We start from the raw sequence: 20,250 nt of genomic DNA, 5'->3' as shown, positions 1-20,250 counted from the left end.
AAGCAATGCAAAAACATGAAAAATGATTCATGAATAAATAAATAAAAAAAATAATAAAATGAAAAAAAATAAGTGTTTTAATTCAAGCTTCGATTTTTTTATTGAATTTAGTTGGAAAAATCAACGAAAAATTACTTGGGTATTTAATAGATAAAATTATAATTATTTTAAAATTAATTAAAATTAAAATAATTATTTATTTTATTTAAAATTATTTATTAAATAAAGAAAAGTAAAAAATAATTAAAATGATTAAAATTAATAAAAATTTCTCAAAATTAACGGAAATCTTTAAGAATGTCAAGAAAAATTGCCATTTAGTTAATTCAAGTATCGTTTCATCATTTTGATTCGTCTCAATGTTTGCAGCGCCATTTTTCTAGCTGTGGTAATTTTCGTAAGTTTCATTTTTTTAAATCAAATACCAGACGTATCCATCATATTTTCTGTTTTTTAAAATTTTAATTAATTTAAAAGTTAATTAAATTTGATTTAAATATTTGAATTAATATTTAATTTAATTAACTTAATTTAATTTAAATTAAATTAATTTATTTTTAAAAATATTTTAAGCTCTTTTAAATTTTTTTTTTATTTTTTAAAATTTTAATTAAAATTTAATTTAATTTTAATTTATTAATTTTTAAAATTATTTGAGCTTTTTTAAAACAATTTAAAAATTTAAAATAATTTTTAAAAAATTAATTTAAAAATTTAAATAAAAAATTGATATAACTGAATAAAGTTTAGTTTAAAAAATTATATTTAAATTAAAATTTAATTTGATTTAAATTAATTATTTTTAAAAAAATTAATAAAAATAAAACTCATTAAATTTATCGACCAATAAATTATTTTTATTTATTCGTTTTATTTAATTTATTATTTTTGTTACAGTAACATCTCATTAAAAAAATATACAAATACAATACCGACTAATTGTAAGACTTAATCTTAGTTTATTTTATTAAACATTCTCCTTGTTTTATTCTCCTTTCATTTTTTTTCTAATACAGACTAGTTGTTTCTTTTCATCTTTTTTGTTTCTCAATGAACAGAGAAGTAATTTTAATAGAAATTTTTTTTAGAGCAGTATTATTCAAGATAATTTGAATTTTTTATTTAACTTTTTTTTTTGAACCGCTATTTTAACATCTTGTTATAAGTTCACTCATTATTGGCGCATAATTCAACTACATATCGAGAGATAAAAATTTGTATTATAGCTTTCTAAATGAGTTGTGAGAAAATGTGGTTCTGATTCTCGAAATTTCTACCATTTTTTTGAATACTTTTTACGTATATTTAACATTTTTTTTGTTCTTTTTTTGTCTCTTTTTGAATATTATTGAAATGTTTAATATTTTAATATAGGATAGTAGAATAAATATTTTTTTTGTTTGCTTCTTCAGTTAAGTACAATTCTGATTGATTTAAATTTCGATCAATCTAAATTTTATCATTTCTGGTAATTCAAATTTTTCTTCATTTTATAGTGTGTGTGTTTTGTGTTTAGAATTTATAGATAAAAGGTTCAGGACCTAATATTTATTGTAATATTAACTGTTTATTAGATAAACATTTAAATTTTTTAATTCAAACGGTCACAAAATTTATTCTCTCGTGTCTGTCTATTTTTTAATTATTTTATTTTATTAATTTTTTTAAAATTTATTGTATATTTAATTTTTTTTTCTCTTGTGTATGTGTCGCTATATAAGTATATAATGATATGCCTTAAGAATACTGCATCCTGTATATTTATAATTAAAATTAAAAGCGCATTTATTAATCAATAAAAATCAAATAAGGGAAATTAAAAAGATTTTTTTTTACTATTTTTTGTATGTTTTATTATTTTGTAGTTCATAGTTGATTGGAAGCTATTTTAGTATAATATTTTTTTTTTCGGTTATAAAATATATATGATTTTTTTTCTTCTCTATGCCATTTTTTATGAACGTTTATTATTATTACTGGTTGATTAATTTTTGTTTTGTTTTTTTTTATTGTAAATTGAAGATTATCATCTAGACAGGTAACTTGCAATTGTTGTAGAGTTTAAAAGTGTGTCTACTTGAAATAATATTTTTTTTTGTAGGAAACAAAATTGACTAGCTTGAATAACTCAAAAAAAAATAGTTAACATTTCCTTGCACACCATTTTTCTAAAAATTTCTTATTTATTCCATTTCCTATCAAGCGTAAGTTTTCTCACGTGTGTAAAATTTTTCTCCTAATTATTCTTTTCTTCTCTAAAGTCCTTACTTTCGTCTTTTTTTATTTTAAAATTTATAAAACATTACCTAGAATTATTTTTTTTATTAATTTTATTTTTTTAGAGATTAGATGTAGTTCATTATTAATGTTAATATTATATATGTAAGTATATAAAATATTTTTTTCGTATATGTTTTTTGTGCCAAATAGTATTTGGTCATTTTTTAGACTTTTTATTTTTTTTTTTGTATATTCTTTGTCTTTCTTTAGTTCATCAAATGTGAATTTAAGATATTATTAATTTTTTTTTAGAAGTTTATATCATTTTTATTATAAAATAGTTTTATATCAAATATATAGATTATTATTTTTTTTCTCACGAGTTATAAAAAAATACAAAAATGAATCTTACTTATACAGCTTTTATACTTTTTAATGTTTTATTATTATTTTTTTATTATATTTATTTAGAACTAATCACTAATGCTTGTATTTCTATATCAATGTTTTTTTTCTCATTATTGGAGTTGGATTTAATTTTTTTTTTGAATGATATCAAAGTTCATTGCATTTTTATCTAAAGATTTTTTTTTAATAAAAAAACGTAAACATATATTTTATTATTAATTATTTATTATTATAAAAAAAGGTAAAAATTAACGTCTTTCATGTTAATATTTTTTGATGTTGTATTATTATAGCTGCTGGCTATTTTTTTTATTTATTTTTGGATGACGGTGGGGTGATTCTATGCATTATATTTTTTTCGTGAGACGATGGCTGACTTTGTTTATTTTTTATTAACATTTATTCTTTTGTGTAATATTTAATTAGATACTGAAATGGCTACTGTGTATGTTGTTTTTCATTATATATCTAGGCGCGCATACAATGACGTACATTGATAATAGAAAAATCGACAAAATTAAACATTCAAACGGAAAAATTGAAACAAAAAATACAAACATCTGTTTTAAAAGTAATCACAGTCAAATGACACAAAAATTTTTTTACTAGTTTATTTTTTTTTTTCTATAATTTAACGATTTTTTTTTATTAATTTTATTTAATCAGAACACTATACAACATAAAGCCTTTTTTTCGTATTTCTACTTTAATTTAATGTTGTATGTTTTTTTAGGTAAAAAAATATTAAATATTATTAGACTATATTTAATAATTATTATAATTATTGTTATCAACTAGAATACTTTTTTTCTATTTTTTAAGTTTTTCTATACATTAAATTATTTTTTTTTGTCTAAACTCATTTTTTATAATTTAATATTATTTTTACAAATTTGAAAAAAAATGTGAAATATTTAATAAAATTAATTTTTAATTAAAATTATTTTATTTTAAAAAATAGTTTTTATTATTTAAAATCATATTCAATAAAATTAAAAATTAATTTATTTAAATATTAAAAATATTTTGGATAATTAAATTTAATTTTTAATTCAATTTTAAAGAATTTTTAATATTTAATTAAATTAATTTACAATTAAAAATAAATTTATTTAAAATTAAATTTAATTATTTTAAATCATTTTAAATATTTAAATTAATTAATTTATAATTAAAAATAAATTTATTCAAATATTAAAATTTTTTTGGATACTTAAAAAAAATTTTAAAGAATTTTTAATATTTAATTAAATTAATTTACAATTAAAAATAAATTAATTTAAATATTAAAAATTCTTTGAAATAATTAAAGTTTAATTTTTTAAAAATAATTTTAATTTTTAATTAAAAAATAAGTTTTATTAAATATTATTTTTTTCTAAATTTGTAAAAATAATAATTTAAGATGGTAATAAATATTTCTTTATAGAATAATGATTCATAGAAAAAGTATAAAAAGTTTTTTTTCTTATAATGCAATTGTCTATCGTAAGCGTTAACACATGAAAAAGACATTTTTTTTATCATTTATTACTACTTATAAGATCAATTATCGTAAAAAAGGTCTAATTATTTATTTATTATTAAAAAAGTTGTTACAAAAAATAATAATAAAAAAATAAAAAAGGATCACAAACGTTTATTCGATTTTTTTTTCACATTTTGTGTAAGAACGATGTTGGATAGTGCAGGTACAAATTAATCATATTTTCTTACACAAAACAATTTTTTTTAAAGATATATATTTTTAGAATATCAGCCAATTTGCTTTTTTGTACGCTTGCGCTAGTATTTTTTGGTTGTTTTGTTTTGTTCTTCATGTTGTTACTAAATGTGTGTTGTGTGTATGTTTTTTTTTCTTGATCAGGTGTAACATTTGTAGTTTTTTTTTTGCATGTTACTACGTCTTTCGCACTATAATTATGTAATAAAATAAATTGCATAACCCCTTTTTTGCGTTAATGGTTCGTTAGCAGCTCACAATTTTTCAGATTTTCGAGACGTGTCGCCTTTGAAGAACGAAAAACAAGACGTCTCCATCGAATTTCAGTCACGCCATCTAATTGGCGACGAGTAGATGATGATACGAGCCCGGATTGCTCGAATAGTACGCATTAAGTCCATCAATTAACTTATCATTGGACATGCCGTTGTTATTACCGCCGCCGGCATTATTGCTCGTATTCGCATCCCGTGCATGCTGTTGCTGTTGATTTTGCTGCTGCACAGATCCCTGTCCGATGGGAGATAATGCGGATGCATTTAAATTATTTGCTTGTGGATGTTGCTGTTGCTGCATCTTGTTTCCGCCGCCGCCGCCGCCGCCCAATGGCATGAAGAAGGGATCTTGAAAGTTGTTTGGTGCGGCACTGTTGTCGAACGCGTTATTGCGGGGACTTCCGCCGAACGGATACATGTTCATGCTGTTGAGATTGGACAAGAAGAATTTCGGGTCGTTTTGCAGTTGCGATGCAAAGGTGCTCGGCGAGATGGAACGCGATGGCGAAATTGATCCAATGGGGCCAAAGTGATTCGGTGGTTGTTGTTGTTGTTGGCTCATTGGATTTTGGCCGATTGGCTGTTGTTGCATACTTCGCTGTTTCAAGTAGTTACTGAACTCCGTCGGTGACATACTAAAAAAATTTTAAAAAAATCATTAAAATTTTAATTTAATTTTAATTTAAATTCAATTTTAATTTAATTTTAATTTAATTTTAATTTAATTTTAATTTAATTTTAATTTAATTTTAATTTAATTTTAATTTAATTTTAATTTAATTTTAATTTAATTTTAATTTAATTTTAATTTAATTTTAATTTAATTTTAATTTAATTTTAATTTAATTTTAATTTAATTTTAATTTAATTTTAATTTAATTTTAATTTAATTTTAATTTAATTTTAATTTAATTTTAATTTAATTTTAATTTAATTTTAATTTAATTTTAATTTAATTTTAATTTAATTTTAATTTAATTTTAATTTAATTTTAATTTAATTTTAATTTAATTTTAATTTTCTTACCGATTTGTACGTTTCGAGTTGTTTTTCAACTTTGTGCTTCCGAATTTCGTTTGTGCGAATGTCGCTGTGGTAAAGACAACTTGCTCTTGAGATCGATGAAGGAAGCTTGTTGCGGGCGCGGGACTCGTTTCGACAGCGCCATTTTTGCCGTACATCGGGCTGGAGCCATTTGACGTGGCATCGTGTTGCGCATTTGAGTTCAACGAGAGATTATTCATGCCGTTACTAACGATTTCGATTGGGCGAAAGCATTGCGCCTCGGGATTGAAGGTTTTCGTAACTTCGCGATCGGCATTGTATTCTTCGTGCAAGTCGTTTTGCTCCGAGTACAAAATCTGTGTGATATATAAAAATTTGGCAGTTTTTATTTTGTTAAAATTTTAATTTCAAAATGTAAACTGGGGTACAATTTCTTAAAAATGTGTTCTGGGGTTGAAATTTACAAAAATTTGCATTGGGACAAGAATTTAAGAATGTTTATTGGGTCAAACAGATCCTAAATTCTTATTTTATATTCACCCCTATGCACATTTTTTTGTAAATTTTCATCCCAGTTACCATTTTTTGTTGATTCTGTACCCAGTTTACATTTGGAAAATTGCATGATTGAAAAAAACTATTGTCCCAATGCACATTTTGAAAATTTTGAGTAAGAAATTTTCAAAATATCAGCTGGGATGATTTTTTTAAAGAAACTGGGATGAAATTTACCCCAATGCACATTCAAAAATTTTATCCCAGTGCATATTTTGAAAGTTTTTTCTTCAAAATACGTCAAAAATCATCAAAAATTTACCTTAACTGGCCCCTTTTCGCCAATGCGATAAGAAACCTCCTTCGGATCAATCCACACCGACAACTCAGCTGGAAGATTTTCTAAAATGTCGGAAATTGGGACGCCACTTTCGCGTGCGGCACGATCTAATACTGCATCAATTGGATCACCGGTTTTGAGACATCTAAATGCAGAGCCCTACGAATTAATTGAAAAAAATTAAACTCGTAAACAACTAAATTTTCTCTTCAATAATAAAAAAAAAATGTTTATAAAAAAAAAAGTTCGCACAATAATCCCCTTTATATACTCAAAGTTTTAATTTTTTTTTTCGTACCATTCACAACGAAATAGCGCAATAACATTTAATTTAATTTTATTGTACAAAACGGCCATGGAGCACATGGAAATTGTATTTTTATGTTTGACAAGAACATTTTGCGAAAAAAAAAAAAATTATTAAAAGTTGTCGCCCGATGAACTTTTAAGTATATTTTACATGTTGGCGGTTTTTCTTCTTCCCCTAACCTTTTTTTTATAAATTTATACAGACAAAAAAAAGATAACGATCCTCATTTATTTCTTATGGACAATTTATTGACGTAAGCTCGAATTTCACGCCGTCTCTAAATAATTTTTCATCATTACTTTTCACGTTTTTCGCGTTAATAAAAAAAAAGAAAAATTTAATTAAAATCATCGCAGAAAAGTAATAAATCCTCTTAAAAAAAGTTTGACATTTTTGAATTTTCCTTACCTTGAATGGCTTCTCTGGATACCAGTGACCAACAAATTTCAACTTTAATGCTTTTTCCAATTCTTCGCCGAATAAGTTGACACGTCTCCGTGGTAATTTGTTATATAAATATGAAATCACAAAGTTTAAAGCGACTTGTATTTCAATATGCATTTTTCTTTGGTTTTCGTATCAATTTTTATTTTTTGATTAATTTTTTTTTATTTATTTAATTAATTTTTATTTTGTGGAATTTTTTCTGATTTTTTTTTATTTTTATTATTTTAACGGTATTATCACAAGTAATTTTTTTTTATCTGAAAATAAATAAAAAATAAAAGAAAATTTAATTAATTTATTCAGACAAGCCTTTTTTAACTTTTTTTATATTAAATTATTTTTTTTAATAATTTTAAATATTTAATAATTTTTTTTTAAATATTTAATTAATATTTAAAAATATTTAATAAATTAATTAAATATTTAAAAATTTATTTTTATTTATTTAAATATTTATTAAAATTAATTAATAAATTAAAAATAACTTAATAAAAAAAATTAAATAATTAAAATAAATAATTAAATTTAAAAATTAAAATAATTTAATAAAAAAATAATTTAAAATATTTAATTAAATTAATTTTAAATAATTTTTAACAGACTGGAATGAAACAATTAGCACATAATAATATACAATATATATATACATAACATACATATTGTATACATAAAATTTTCTTTGTGACCTTGAATTTTGCAAACATATGTATCTATTTATACATGTATGGATTTCTATAAAAAAGGATTATTTTTTTAAATTTATATATTTTTTTTAAATTATTATAAATTATTTTTTATTTAATTAATTTTATTTACTTTTTTTTTTTTTAAAAATATTTTTTTAACAAAAATTTAAACTTTTGTTAAAAATAAAAATAAAAAAATAAAATTTTAGGATGAACTCATTAAAGCAAGTCACAGATGTTTCTGCGGAATAAATTATGTCGCACTTTCTGGAACAGCAATAAACAATTTGAATAAAAAAAAAAACAGAAATTATGATTACAATTCCCGTCACATATACATCACACAGACACTATGCCCTAGATATTATTGATTTTCCAGGATTTTAGTGTGCGTACAAGTAAAAAGTGGGTGAGGAGTTATTTAATGTGACAGTTAATATATTTTTGATTGAATTTTGTCGTGTCAATTGTTTGATTGATTAAATTTTTGTTTATTTTTTATTTTTTTTTCGTACCTAAGTCACGAAGTACTTTTTGTTTTTTTGGGTGTTTCACAAAATTTTTTCGTCCTTTAATTTTTTTCTCTTTTTTGTTTTAGTTTTTTTTTCTTCTTTACATAATGTTTGTTGTGCTTTTTATTGTTATGTGAACGCCTTTTAAAGCAACATTTTTCTCTCACTACATAACTGAAAAAATTTTTGCGTTGACCGACTTCTTAACACTTTGAAAGTATGGAAACAAGTGATCAGAATTTTACTGTTTGTTATTTTATTTTGGAAAATATGCTTGGAAAGTTCACTGTATGTGCGCGCACGTGGCAGTATTTGGCATTAAACTCTCTTTTTCTCTCTCGCATATGATGGTGGCATACAACTGATGAAGGACGACGATGTCGATGCCGAAAGAAAAGTGCTTATATGGTGCACAACCCGACAACGTGTCTGTGAACGAACGAAAATGACGACGACGACCTATATTTAGTTGAGGCTATAGTGTATATGTGACAGCTGGTAAAATTTATTTCTTCAGGATTTTTTATTAAATTATTTTTTTTTTTAATTAATTTCGAATTTTGAATGAAAAAAAAAAATTTTTTTTTAATTTAAAATTCGAAATTAATTTTAAAAAAAAATTTAAAAATTATTTTTAAATAAAAAAAAAAATGGTAATCAGCTGTGCATGCACTCTCAACTCTGAACTCTCGTACACCGTCAATTGCGCAAGTACAAATTCACATGAAGCACGAAGGATGAAAAAGGACGACTCTCTCCTAAAATTAGCATTCATGGAATGGACCTATAAATAAATGTTACGTATTGCCATTTTGCGAAGCCATACGTCAAGGGAGAACAACAAGGATGGCGATATTTTCCGTCGTTTGGCCTAATTTGCCCTAATATATTTCAGATTGCACGTGGGTTGAGCAGTGTAAAGTGGGGGCATTTCGCATACAGATGAGGAGGCAATCTCCTCATAAAACGAGCACACGATACGAAAAAGGAAAAAGTAGGTTGCCGTGACCTTTTCTTCTTCTCTCGTTATGCTTCCAGTAAATGCAATTCGTTCACACCCGTTTTATGTGTTTGTTAGACTTCTACAGATTTATCATTATTTTTATCGTTGACTCGATGGCCTATTACTGTAAGACTTTACATTGCATCTTTTCTTCCAACACTTATATAACTTTATTTTTTTCTGTCATTTTCTCGGGCAGTCATAAATTTTCTCTGGGTGACACTGCGAGATGTTAATATATCAAACAAAAATGACCTATTTTCCTCAAAAATGTTGATATCACGAGAACAAAAGGCGTTTCCACACATTTTATTTATCTTCAAAGAATCAAATAAATTACGCTTCAATAAATTTTCCATCTTTGAAAAAAATCGTTTTTAAGAAAATTGCTCAGCACGCGCGAGCCAGATCGATAAATAATGCTAAAATTGTTTAATGATTGTAATTTTATACTTTTTTTTTACTTCATTATAATAACAGTTGCTGTTCGAAAAAGGAGCAATTTTTTACTTTCTTATAGTACTAAATTGAGATTGATTATTATGTGTAATTTTTTTTTTCTACAGAATTTTTTTTTTTTTGGTTCAAATTTAAGGATTGTCAATTTATTTTTTCTTTTTTTGAAGAAAGAGTTTTTTTCTCAGCTGTTTTTGCATTTTATTGTATTTAGGGTTTTGCAATGTTTTTATTATTTTTTTTTTCATTTTTCTCAAGATAAGGCCGCTCCAAATATTTTTCGAACTTTATGTCCCAAAAACTTTTTTTCAAAGTGGGGGAGGGGGGCAAAAAATAAAAAAAAAATATTAAAATACTTTTTCATACAAAATGACAAAATTCAAACAGGTTAAAAATTTCAACAAAAAAAAAATATATTTTATAAAAAAACTGTCAAAAATTTTGAAAAATTTTAGAGAAGAAAATTTATGTTTTATTTCGTTTTTCAGAAAAATTCTTAAATATTAAAAAATTTTTTGAAAAATTCTTGAAAAACTATGAAAAAAGACCAAAAAACGGGCAATTTTGATGATATTTTCAACTTTTTTTTTATTTTGCCCCATTGGATTTTTAACTTTTAAAATGGGGCACGGGACAAAAAGTTCAAAAAAAAATTGAAGCGGCCTAAATAAAAAAAAAAAAATTTCTTCAAAAAAAAAATCACAATAAAATTTAATCAAAAAATATTTTAAATTATTAAATAATAATAAAATTTAAAAAAAAATATTTAATAATTTTAATAAAAAATATAGAAAAAAATATTTTATTTAAAATATTATTTATGAATTATTTATTTTATATAATTTAATTAATTAATTAATTTTTTTTTCAATATTTCTTTAATATTTCTCCTTATCTTGAGAATTTTTGTGAAAAAATTCAGTATTTTTTTTTTCAGAAAACTTATTTTCGAAAATAATATTTAAAAAAATAAATAAATGATTAAAATAAATTAAATTAAATATTTTTTTTTTACTCTTAAATTTATAAATAAAAAAAAATAGTTTATTAATTAGATAAATATTTTTTATATTATTCATAGAATTTAAAAACTTAAAAAAATTAATTAAAAATTTAAGATTTAAAAAAAATAATTAATAATTTTTTTTTTAAATCAATTTTTTTATCAATTCTTTGTTATTTATTTTATTGTTTTTTTTTTTTATTTTACTCTTATACAAACTTTGAACAGTTTTTGTCTTATATCACTACTGTTACATATAACAAAAACACACACCACAAAATTGTGCACCAAACTTTTTTTTTTGTCAACATTTATGTTACGCTCGACGAATAAGAATGACAATTGTCGCCTAATAAAATTATATAGCAACTTGCAACTCACGTAATCTTTTTTTTTCTTCTTTTTGCGAAAATTGAAACATTTTTTTTGTGTAAATACATTACATAAGATTGCAAAAATTGTCTTCCCAAAAAATTGAATAAGGGAAAAATTGACGATGATTATATTATCGATCGAACTGCGTGCAACCATCTGTGTGAGCAACATAATTCATTATTCATTTCCATTTTTTCCTTTTTTTTTTTTTGGCTACTTTTTGTTCCAAAATAAACATTTACAACTGACCCAATTATTGTTGCTTGGAGGGACGTTTTATCGAAATTTATGCAGAAAGATTAGATTTCAAACAAAAGTCTCTGAAAAGGGCGTTATACATTTTTTTTTGTTTTTTTTTCTTTGTTTAGTGACAAAAAAAAATAAAAAAGGGACGATTGTTAACTTTTCGTATCTTTTTAATAAAATTCTTCTTGTTTTTTCAGATATTTTTGTTTTTGTGAGAAAATTGATCTCAAGAGACTCTTTTTTCGTGCCAATTAATAAAGTTTGCGATTACTTATCGCTAATGATGATAAAATAAACCACACACAAAAAAAGAGTAATTAACGACAGGCAACATACCTCGTTGTTGTTCTTTCTTTTGTGTATTTAGGATCAATGTTCCATCATTATTATTTATTATTAAAGGCAGATCATGTTCCCGAAAAGTACGTTAGTTAATCTTTACTTCGCACAACTTTTTTTTTAGGTCACCGCATCCACATCTACCGAGTGAATTTGAAACATGCGCGTTTTCAAAATCAAATTATCACCACAATATAACCCATTCCCAACAAAAGTCTAAATGTTACTGAAGGCAACTCATCTAATTCTCGTTGAACGTACACGACAACGACGAACACTTCAAAAATTACAGTAAATTGCAAAATTTCGTCACATTTTATCGTAGACACGTGCCTTGTGCTCGCTGCAAGCTGTGAATAATGACGACGACGACGAGATTAAATACGTGTATGAAACATGCTAATGTGTAAATTAATTAGATCAAGGAGTTTGTGAGGCATGGCGAAGCGCGTTGAAAGAACGGAAGTAAAATTATTTTTGTTGAAAATAAAGTCAAGTGTTTGATGCACGTGTTGCTTTCAAGCAAAAACAAAAAATCCTTTCACTGCGGAAGCCTTGCGTTCATCAGACAAGTAAACAAATAATAATAACAAAGATGATGAGACAATTTTTATGCTAATTCCGTCATTCAGTAGCTACGGTTGTTCAGAAATTTACTTTGTAGTAAAAAGTTGCGACGTAGATAAAATTCTTATCAGTCGTTTTTATAATTTTTTTTTCTCTATAAGGCCCAGTGTCAATAGCAGGGTTGAAAAAAAAATTGACTTAAGCTTAAGTTTAAAATTAAGTCACAATTTTTGGTAAATTTTATTTCTTAAGTCAACTTAAGTTATAAGCTTAAGTCAACTTAAGCTGCTTCGTAAGACTTAACCTTGAAATAGAATCAAAAAAATTCAAAAATTTTGAACTGAAGAGCTTTTGACTTAAGCTTAAGTTTAAAAATCAGTCAAAAATTTTAAGTACATTCATTTCTTAAGTCGACTTAAGCTTTTTTGTAAGAACGATTCTCGAATTTAATGAAAAAATTAAAAATTTCAAAAATTTTTGACTTAAGCTTTTGACTTAAGTTTAAAAATCAGTCAAAAATTTTAAGTACATTCATTTCTTAAGTCGACTTAAGCTTTTTTGTAAGAACGATTCTCGAATTTAATGAAAAAATTCAAAAATTCAGAAAATTTTTGACTTAAGCTCATTTTGAAAAATAAGTAAACATTTTTAGCAAAACTTAATCTTTAACTTCGGATAATAAAATCCAGAAATTTTGAACAATAAACTTTTTACTTAAACTTAAGTTTAAAACTAAGTAAAATTTTTGCCAAATTTTATATCTTAAGTCGTCTTAAGTTACTTTTACTTTACTTTACTTTTTAAGAATAAGTCAAAAGAATTAATTTTCATTGACTTTTTTTTAAAGTCAAAGTCGTTTAAATCAACTACAAAAACTTACTGAGCAAACACGTAATTTTTTGTATGAACTTAAGAATCTTAAGTTAGTTTAAGTTAACTTAAGTGAATGAATCATCAGATTTTGTAATGAAATTTGTTCATTAATTACCGAAATTTAGAGCTCTATTACTCTACTTTTGTATTTTTTGAACAAATTTCAGCACAAAATCTAATGTTTCACTGACTTAGTATAACTTAAGCTAACTTAAGATGCTTACGTTCATATAAAAATGTTACGTGTTTAATCCTAAATATTTTTTTAAAATTTTAATTTACTTTAATTTGACATATTCTTGAACTTAAGCTTAAGTCAAAAGCCTTAAGTTGAAAAAATTTCACATTCTTTTCTTAAGTTCATGTTGAAGTCTCTTAAGTCATTAAGTAAAAGTATTTTCGACCCTGTTAACTAAATATTTTGAAGTACCTCAGTGGATTTTGTAACAACTGATTAATCCATAGATCCGTGATATGGATATTACACAAGATTCCAGAAGAGAATGGAGATGCCTTGTCTCTGTTTCAAAAAAAAGATAACAAATGAACAAACAAAACTTTTCTTGAATACTTAATTACGTTCTTCGAGCACAAGCTGTTTTCACGATATTTTTACAACTTTAACTGAATTTGCCTTAGAAAGCGTGTCATTTACTTGCATGACTGCAACTGATTATAATGTTTGCACATGAATTCCACGACTTATTTGGAGCACATAAAATTCGCGTGCTCAAAGATGCGAATTAATTTTTCGAGTTTTAATTTTATTTTTTTTAATAGCATAATTAGCTTACTTTTTATTAATTTTAATTAACGAGAAACGAAATTTTTTAACATAAATTTATTTTGACAAATTGAACGTATTGAGCGAATGTGCGTAAATGTATTGTGGACTAAATTTACACACAAATTTTGTTACTGACTGGCAACTGTTTTTTTTTAATAACGAGCATTTCCGTCATCAGAAAACTAAATATTTTTGACGCATTTTAAATTTATTTTTAAAAAAAATTATCTATTTTTTAGTGAATTTTGTCTGTCTGAAATTAATTAAAAGATTTTTTTTTAATTTTTCATAATTTTTAAAATTTTTGAAAAATTGTGGAAAATCCAAAAAAATATAAAGAGTTAAAGTTTTTGTATATTTACAAAGAACTACAAAAGATAAAAAAATAATTTTTTTAAAATATGAAAAAATTTTTCAAAAAAGCTTTGGGAAATCCGGAAAATTCGTGGAAATTCAGGAAAAACTTGGAAAATTTGAAATCTTAATGAGTTTTTGAACCTTAGGAGTATTTGGAATGGCAAAAAGCTTTTTTAAAAAATAGGAAAATTGTGGAAAACTTAAGAAAAATCGGAAAACTCAGGAAAAATCGGAAAACTTGGAGCATCTGAAAATTTTTAGTTAAAACAAGTCAAAAAAATTTTTTTTTTTTAATTTTTGAACTATATAAGTTCGCCATTATTGAAAAAAAAACACTTTTCTAATCTGATCTTTTTCTAAAAAAAAAAATATTTTTTGACGATACACAAACAACACGCAGAGCCGAGTTAATGTTTGTCAAAAAAAAAACAGGCGTTGACATGTAAGGTTATTTTATGTCTCATTTTTGCGATAAAAATATCATCATAATTAAACAAACAGAGTACTTTTTTGTTATTTTGGCGACATGACACCTGTTCGCAAGTTATTTTTTTTTAAATCTTCTTATAAGACATCATCATCACATGTCACTCGTAAATTTTCATTGTTTTGTTAAAGCAAAAATCCGCACTACAAACAATGCACATTTTATCATTTTACCTCACAATAATTTTTATGCACGCTCCAGTGCAAATCATCGTCGTTCACGAGAGCGAACGAGAAAAAAAATTCGTGTACAATTTTGTTCTGTATGCGCTCTTATAAATAGGAGGAGGCCAAGGTCACATTTTTCAATTAATCTGCGTTTATTTATATACAATGCCTGCATTGTCATCATATCATGTAGATTACGTCTGTACACTCGTATGCGCTTCCGTTTTTTTTTCAAAAAATACTAAAGAGGAAGCTCTTTTAGTAGACACGTTTATATCACAATCGTTGTACACAAAAAAAAGTACCGTAGGTTGATAATGAGATCTTTATTATTGTGTGATGCTTAAAATTGCAGCACTGCAGAAATTTTTTTGAGTGTTCTTCTCGTGAAATAAATGTCAAAAGTCGTTTTTTCAATGGGAAAATTTTTATCCGTTCCCATGACATTTTCATAAGAATTTGCTTGTGAAATCTATAAATGGAATGATGAACGGTTCCCGGTCATCCAGGCACAAAATCCTACAAATTGTGTGGGATGATTTTATTTTATTTTTACGTGGGTTGTAATCCTGTTATTAACACTCGCACAGTTTCCTTTAAATTACAATTGAAAAAAATATTTGGGAAATTCCGGGAAAACTGTGGAAATTTAGGAAAATTTTTAATCGAATTTTGAGTTTATGCGAGTTTCATGAATGGTTTGAATTGTAAAAACTTGTTAAAATCGAAAAAATAAAAAAAAATGTGGAAAACTCGGAAAAACTTGGGAAAACTCGGAAAATTGTGGAAAACTTCGGAAAACTCAAATTCGTTATTAAATCGTAAAATTTAAAAAAATTCAAAAAATTTTTAAATTTTAATTGATTAAAGTCTTAATTCTAAAAAAATATTGGAAAATTTCGGGAAAATTTAAAAAAAAAATTGAAAAACTTTGCAAACTCGGAAAATCGTGGAAAACTTCGGAAAAATTAAATTAAAAATTAAATTTGTAATTAAATCAAATAATTTAAAATTTTAATTAATTTTAGAACTTCGTTACTTGAAAAACTTTGAGAAAATGGAAAGCTTTGGAAAATTCGGAAAATTGAGGGAAAATCCAGAAAAACTTCGGAAAATTCAAGTCCATGAAAAAAACCGTTAAATTTAGAAAATTAAATAACTTTCAAATATTAATTAATTTTAAAATCAAGTTTCAGAAAAAATTAAAAAAAAAATCGAAAAATTTTAAAAATTCACGAAAAATCGGAAAAACTAAAAAAAAATAAATAAAAATTCCTTTCATTAAAGCAAAATTTATTTGGTATGATTTAATGCTCATTTCACGTGGGCAAAATAACATTTAATTTTTCACTGAATTCTGGGAATTGAATATAATTCAGATTTTTTTCTCCAAATTTTCAATATGGACCTATTGGGATTTCATTTATTACTCACTTACACCTGCCATCAAGGGAAAAATATTTTTTTTTTATAACAAGAAATAGAAAAAAAAATCGTCAAGGTTGCTTTTTCGTTAGTTCTGCTAAATAAATTTGTTTATACGTAAAAGTATTGCAAAAAACGAATGGTTAGACATTTTCAAGGTTAAAAATGTTCTTTTTTGACAAACAAAAAAAAAAGAACGATCGATTGTTGTTAAGCAAGCACGAAAAAAAAACCACAAAATGTTAGAAGAGACAAAAATAACCAGTCGCATCCATCAGAGAAAAATTTTAGTACAATTTTTTTAAGAGATAAAAATAGCAATTAACGCGAAATATAATTGGGAAATAATTTTTGCGCATGAAAATGAAATTTTATTGCAATCCATCGAAAAGAAGAGCTGTCTTGAAGCTCATCGCGCGCGCAATTTCCTGTCATATTTTTTTTTTTTAATTTTTAATGTTTCAAATTTTTTTCGTACATACCTGTGATAATTTTGTTTTTGTTGTTTTCTGACAAGATGTTCGTGATGCGTGATAAATTAATCGATAAATTAAAAAAAATGCAAGAAGCTATTTTTATTTTTTTTTGTCAGTCACTCTGTACGAAAAACGTTCGAATATCACTGATTTTATTTATTTATTTATTTTTAATTGCTAATGTTCTATTATTATTATTATTTTATGGGTACTGTAATGCGCGCTGAATGTACAAACAACTCGTCGTCGAAGAATGGTTCTAAAAAATTTTTTTGTTTTTATATTTTTCGATCGAATGTGTGTCTCTTCCTGCTCGAGACGTACGGAAAATGTTGCACACACCAATGAAAAAAAAATATAAATAACACTCTGAGTATTATTTCGATCCACGTATTTTCACAACAAAGTTTGTTACATAACTGACACACATACTTCTGAGATATTTTTCAACTGTTTTTCACGTGTACATTTGCTTGTGCGCGTACAACGCTCGTACATACAGAGAGAGAAAACACGAGAATCGTTGTCGTCGTCTATTATTATATTTTTTTTTTTGTGATATATGAAATGTAGTTTACTCTCAGAGTGCTCGTACAAGTTTTTACATAACTTGACACGACACGACGTTTACAGATAAAAAAAAAAGATGAGACTGGAAAACTTTGAACACCTTCTCCGGTGAGTTATTCGAAACTGACTGATATCCAACTCGATAAATACGTCAAAAAAAAAACGTCATTCAACAGACAAAATAAATAATTTTTTTTTTATTATCAAGTTCGTGTTAAATCAATTTTAACAGAAATAAGCGCTTATTTACTGCCATGTAAAAAAAAAATTCCATTCACTGAGTCCCCTCTGAATTCGTGTTCATTCGTCGAATCGAGTCGTCGCTATCGTCGAGGTAAAAAGGTCAAGGGAATGAAAATAAATATCCTCGTTAGAAGCGGAAATGAGTTTTCGTGTGGTTTTAAATACCAAGCAACATAATAATTGATGGGGTACAATGAGGAAGATTTACGAATTAAACCTCATGATATCGATTTCGATGATTTTGCATTCCCTTTGAGGTATCACGCGTTGATTAATATGTTTATTTGTATTTGAACAAGTCACGCGAAATAATACTGCTTAGATTGTTCATAAATCACGACAGAAAAAAAAATGTAGAAAAGTGGGTTTCTAATAAGAATTTTCATTAAGGCATGAAATGGAGACGCCTGGTTGTCTACTTGGTTGTTGCGGTTAAAGCAGGGTTGGAAAAAAATTTTACTTTTGCTTAAATTTTTTTTTATTTATATTTTTTCAGAAAGTTTTTAAAGGAAAAAATTGAAATTTAATTTATTTATTAATTTAAAAAAAAAATAAATTAAATTTTAATTATAAAAAAATAAAAATAAAAAAAAATATAAAAAAAAATTATAAAAAATTCTAAAAAAAAACTGAAAAAAAAAATTTAAAAAAAAATATTAAAAAAATATTTTAAAAAAATTAAAAAAAAAAAAAAAATAAATTTTTTTTTCGCGCTTAACCTTTCTTGAGTCATAAGAATCACTTTTCTCCATGAAACATATGCTCGGAAACGCATAGTTTTTACCACAAGTGCTTAGTTTCAATTTTTGTAGGGCAAAATTAATATAAATTTTATAAAATTGAAGAAAAAAATTGAAAAATTTAAAAAATTTTTTTAAAATGTTTTTCTTTGAAAGAAATTAATAATTTAATTTTCGAATAAAATAATTTTGGTTAAAGAAAATTTCATAGAAAATTCCATATAAAAAAATAAAAAAAAATAACCATATTGGTCTTCATTTAAAAGTTACTAAGTACTAAGTACTTTTTAATTTCATTCAAAAGGAAAAATATAATTTTTTGTTTATGAATTTTTTTATTTTTTTACCAAATTTATACATATTGTAGCTTCATTTTATTAGAGATTTTAATTTTATTTTAAATTATTTTTTAATTTTTTAAATTACATTAATTTTTTTAATTTTTTATTTTTTTGAATTTTAACTTATTTTAAAATTTATTTTGTTCAATTTAATTTTAATCATCAAATTTAATGCTTCATTCTAAAAAAATAAGAAACGATAATAAAAAACTTTTAAAAAAAAGTAAAAGCAAAAAAAACTTTCTCAACCCTGTTTCTAACCAAATAATGGAGACGTCTGTCCCTTTAATTTTCTATTATCTTCTCGCAGTTGACTACCTTTTTTTCTTCTCATCGTAATTCAATGAGTTTCAACTTCAATGAGCTTCAATATAATTATGTCCATCATCATCGTTAACCGATAATAAAATCGTATCACACCTTAATTCAATTTTGTTTACTCCCCAAAATCCACTAAACTCATTTAATTCCATTTTTTACTCGAAACTTGAATCAATTTTTCAGCCGTACGTACATTGTGTTCTATTTTTAGCTTCGCCTTTATATATTTCGGCTGATTTTTTTGGCAGCAACAACAACAACTACCATTTCGTGCATCGTTCAGGCAAAACATATGTTATGCTGTGTGAGAAGGATTGACATGCGCACTAAAAGTGGGGTAAATTTCTCACACACAAAAAAATGTATTTCGTACCATTCGTAACATCGTCTTGCTTTTGTTTTATGTACCAAAAAATAAAACTTCATCCCCATTCTGCCGCGCTCTGAAAAACATCTGATGGCAAACGGAGGATACGGATGACGTCATAACTGTTCGTGCGTACGATGGCAATAGCCACAAAACTTTTCTCTTGATGTAATCGGTTGGCCTTGCTACTCATTTCTTCTCTTGCTCCTTCTTCTTCGTAATTTTTTTTTGTGACGTGCCATGCAGAGAAAAGTTTGTTATTTTTTCGGTAAGTTATGTAAATAAAAAAAAACTGGCAATCGGGGATTTGAGTATCATTTTGAAATGTCAAGGAATTTGCTCAAACGAAAAGGATTTGCGTCGACAAACAATTAAAATAAAATAACAAGTACGTGTGAAATGCTCACTACCGTAGATTAGACGATCTGACATTGAAATATTTGTTAAATAGACACAAAAAATTTATTATCTGCAGTATTGATTTATGGCGGCTTCGAAGTTACATGACGACGACGATCAATCTCGCAAATTAACATATTTTTGATAAATAATTCACGACGATGATAATTTTATTTTTTTTTTTCTCATTTACTTGGCACTTGACGCTTGAACAAGTAATAAGTCAAGTAAATTGCATCAGACGGGTATCCTTAGAAAAGCCAATTACAAAATAAGTGTTTTATTCA

At 24.9% G+C, this 20,250-nt stretch overlaps 1 protein-coding gene across 2 annotated transcripts; it reads right to left on the bottom strand.

The window, feature by feature from the left end:
* Positions 1-4,201: 4,201 nt before the first annotated feature.
* On the bottom strand, positions 4,202-12,076 carry LOC134834352 (protein Tob1). Of its 2 annotated transcripts, none has more exons than XM_063848984.1 (5): positions 11,841-12,076; positions 7,185-7,480; positions 6,449-6,625; positions 5,653-5,987; positions 4,202-5,261 (listed from the first exon to the last, which is right to left on the bottom strand). In XM_063848984.1, exons 2-5 carry the CDS (start codon positions 7,335-7,337, stop codon positions 4,688-4,690), a joined length of 1,239 nt encoding a protein of 412 aa, XP_063705054.1. In that variant the 5' UTR covers positions 7,338-7,480; positions 11,841-12,076; the 3' UTR covers positions 4,202-4,687. The 2 variants fall into 2 exon arrangements, with proteins under 2 accessions (XP_063705054.1, XP_063705055.1); XM_063848985.1 differs by lacking the exon at positions 11,841-12,076 and adding an exon at positions 8,425-8,623.
* Positions 12,077-20,250: the final 8,174 nt, after the last annotated feature.

Source organism: Culicoides brevitarsis, chromosome 3, assembly GCF_036172545.1.
Source record: "Culicoides brevitarsis isolate CSIRO-B50_1 chromosome 3, AGI_CSIRO_Cbre_v1, whole genome shotgun sequence".
NCBI classification, from domain to species: Eukaryota; Metazoa; Arthropoda; class Insecta; order Diptera; family Ceratopogonidae; genus Culicoides; species Culicoides brevitarsis.
Note: the sequence above shows the minus strand (reverse complement) of the source record. Positions and strands in the feature narration are given on the sequence as shown.

Excerpts from the sequence above, each read along its gene's own strand:
- LOC134834352 (XM_063848984.1), bottom strand. The coding sequence starts at position 7,337 with ATGCATATTGAAATACAAGTCGCTTTAAACTTTGTGATTTCATATTTA. Across the intron at positions 5,988-6,448 it reads GCGAAAAGGGGCCAGTTAAG|ATTTTGTACTCGGAGCAAAA; the intron begins GTAAATTTTTGA and ends TATATCACACAG. Across the intron at positions 5,262-5,652 it reads AACTCGAAACGTACAAATCG|TATGTCACCGACGGAGTTCA; the intron begins GTAAGAAAATTA and ends AAATTTTTTTAG.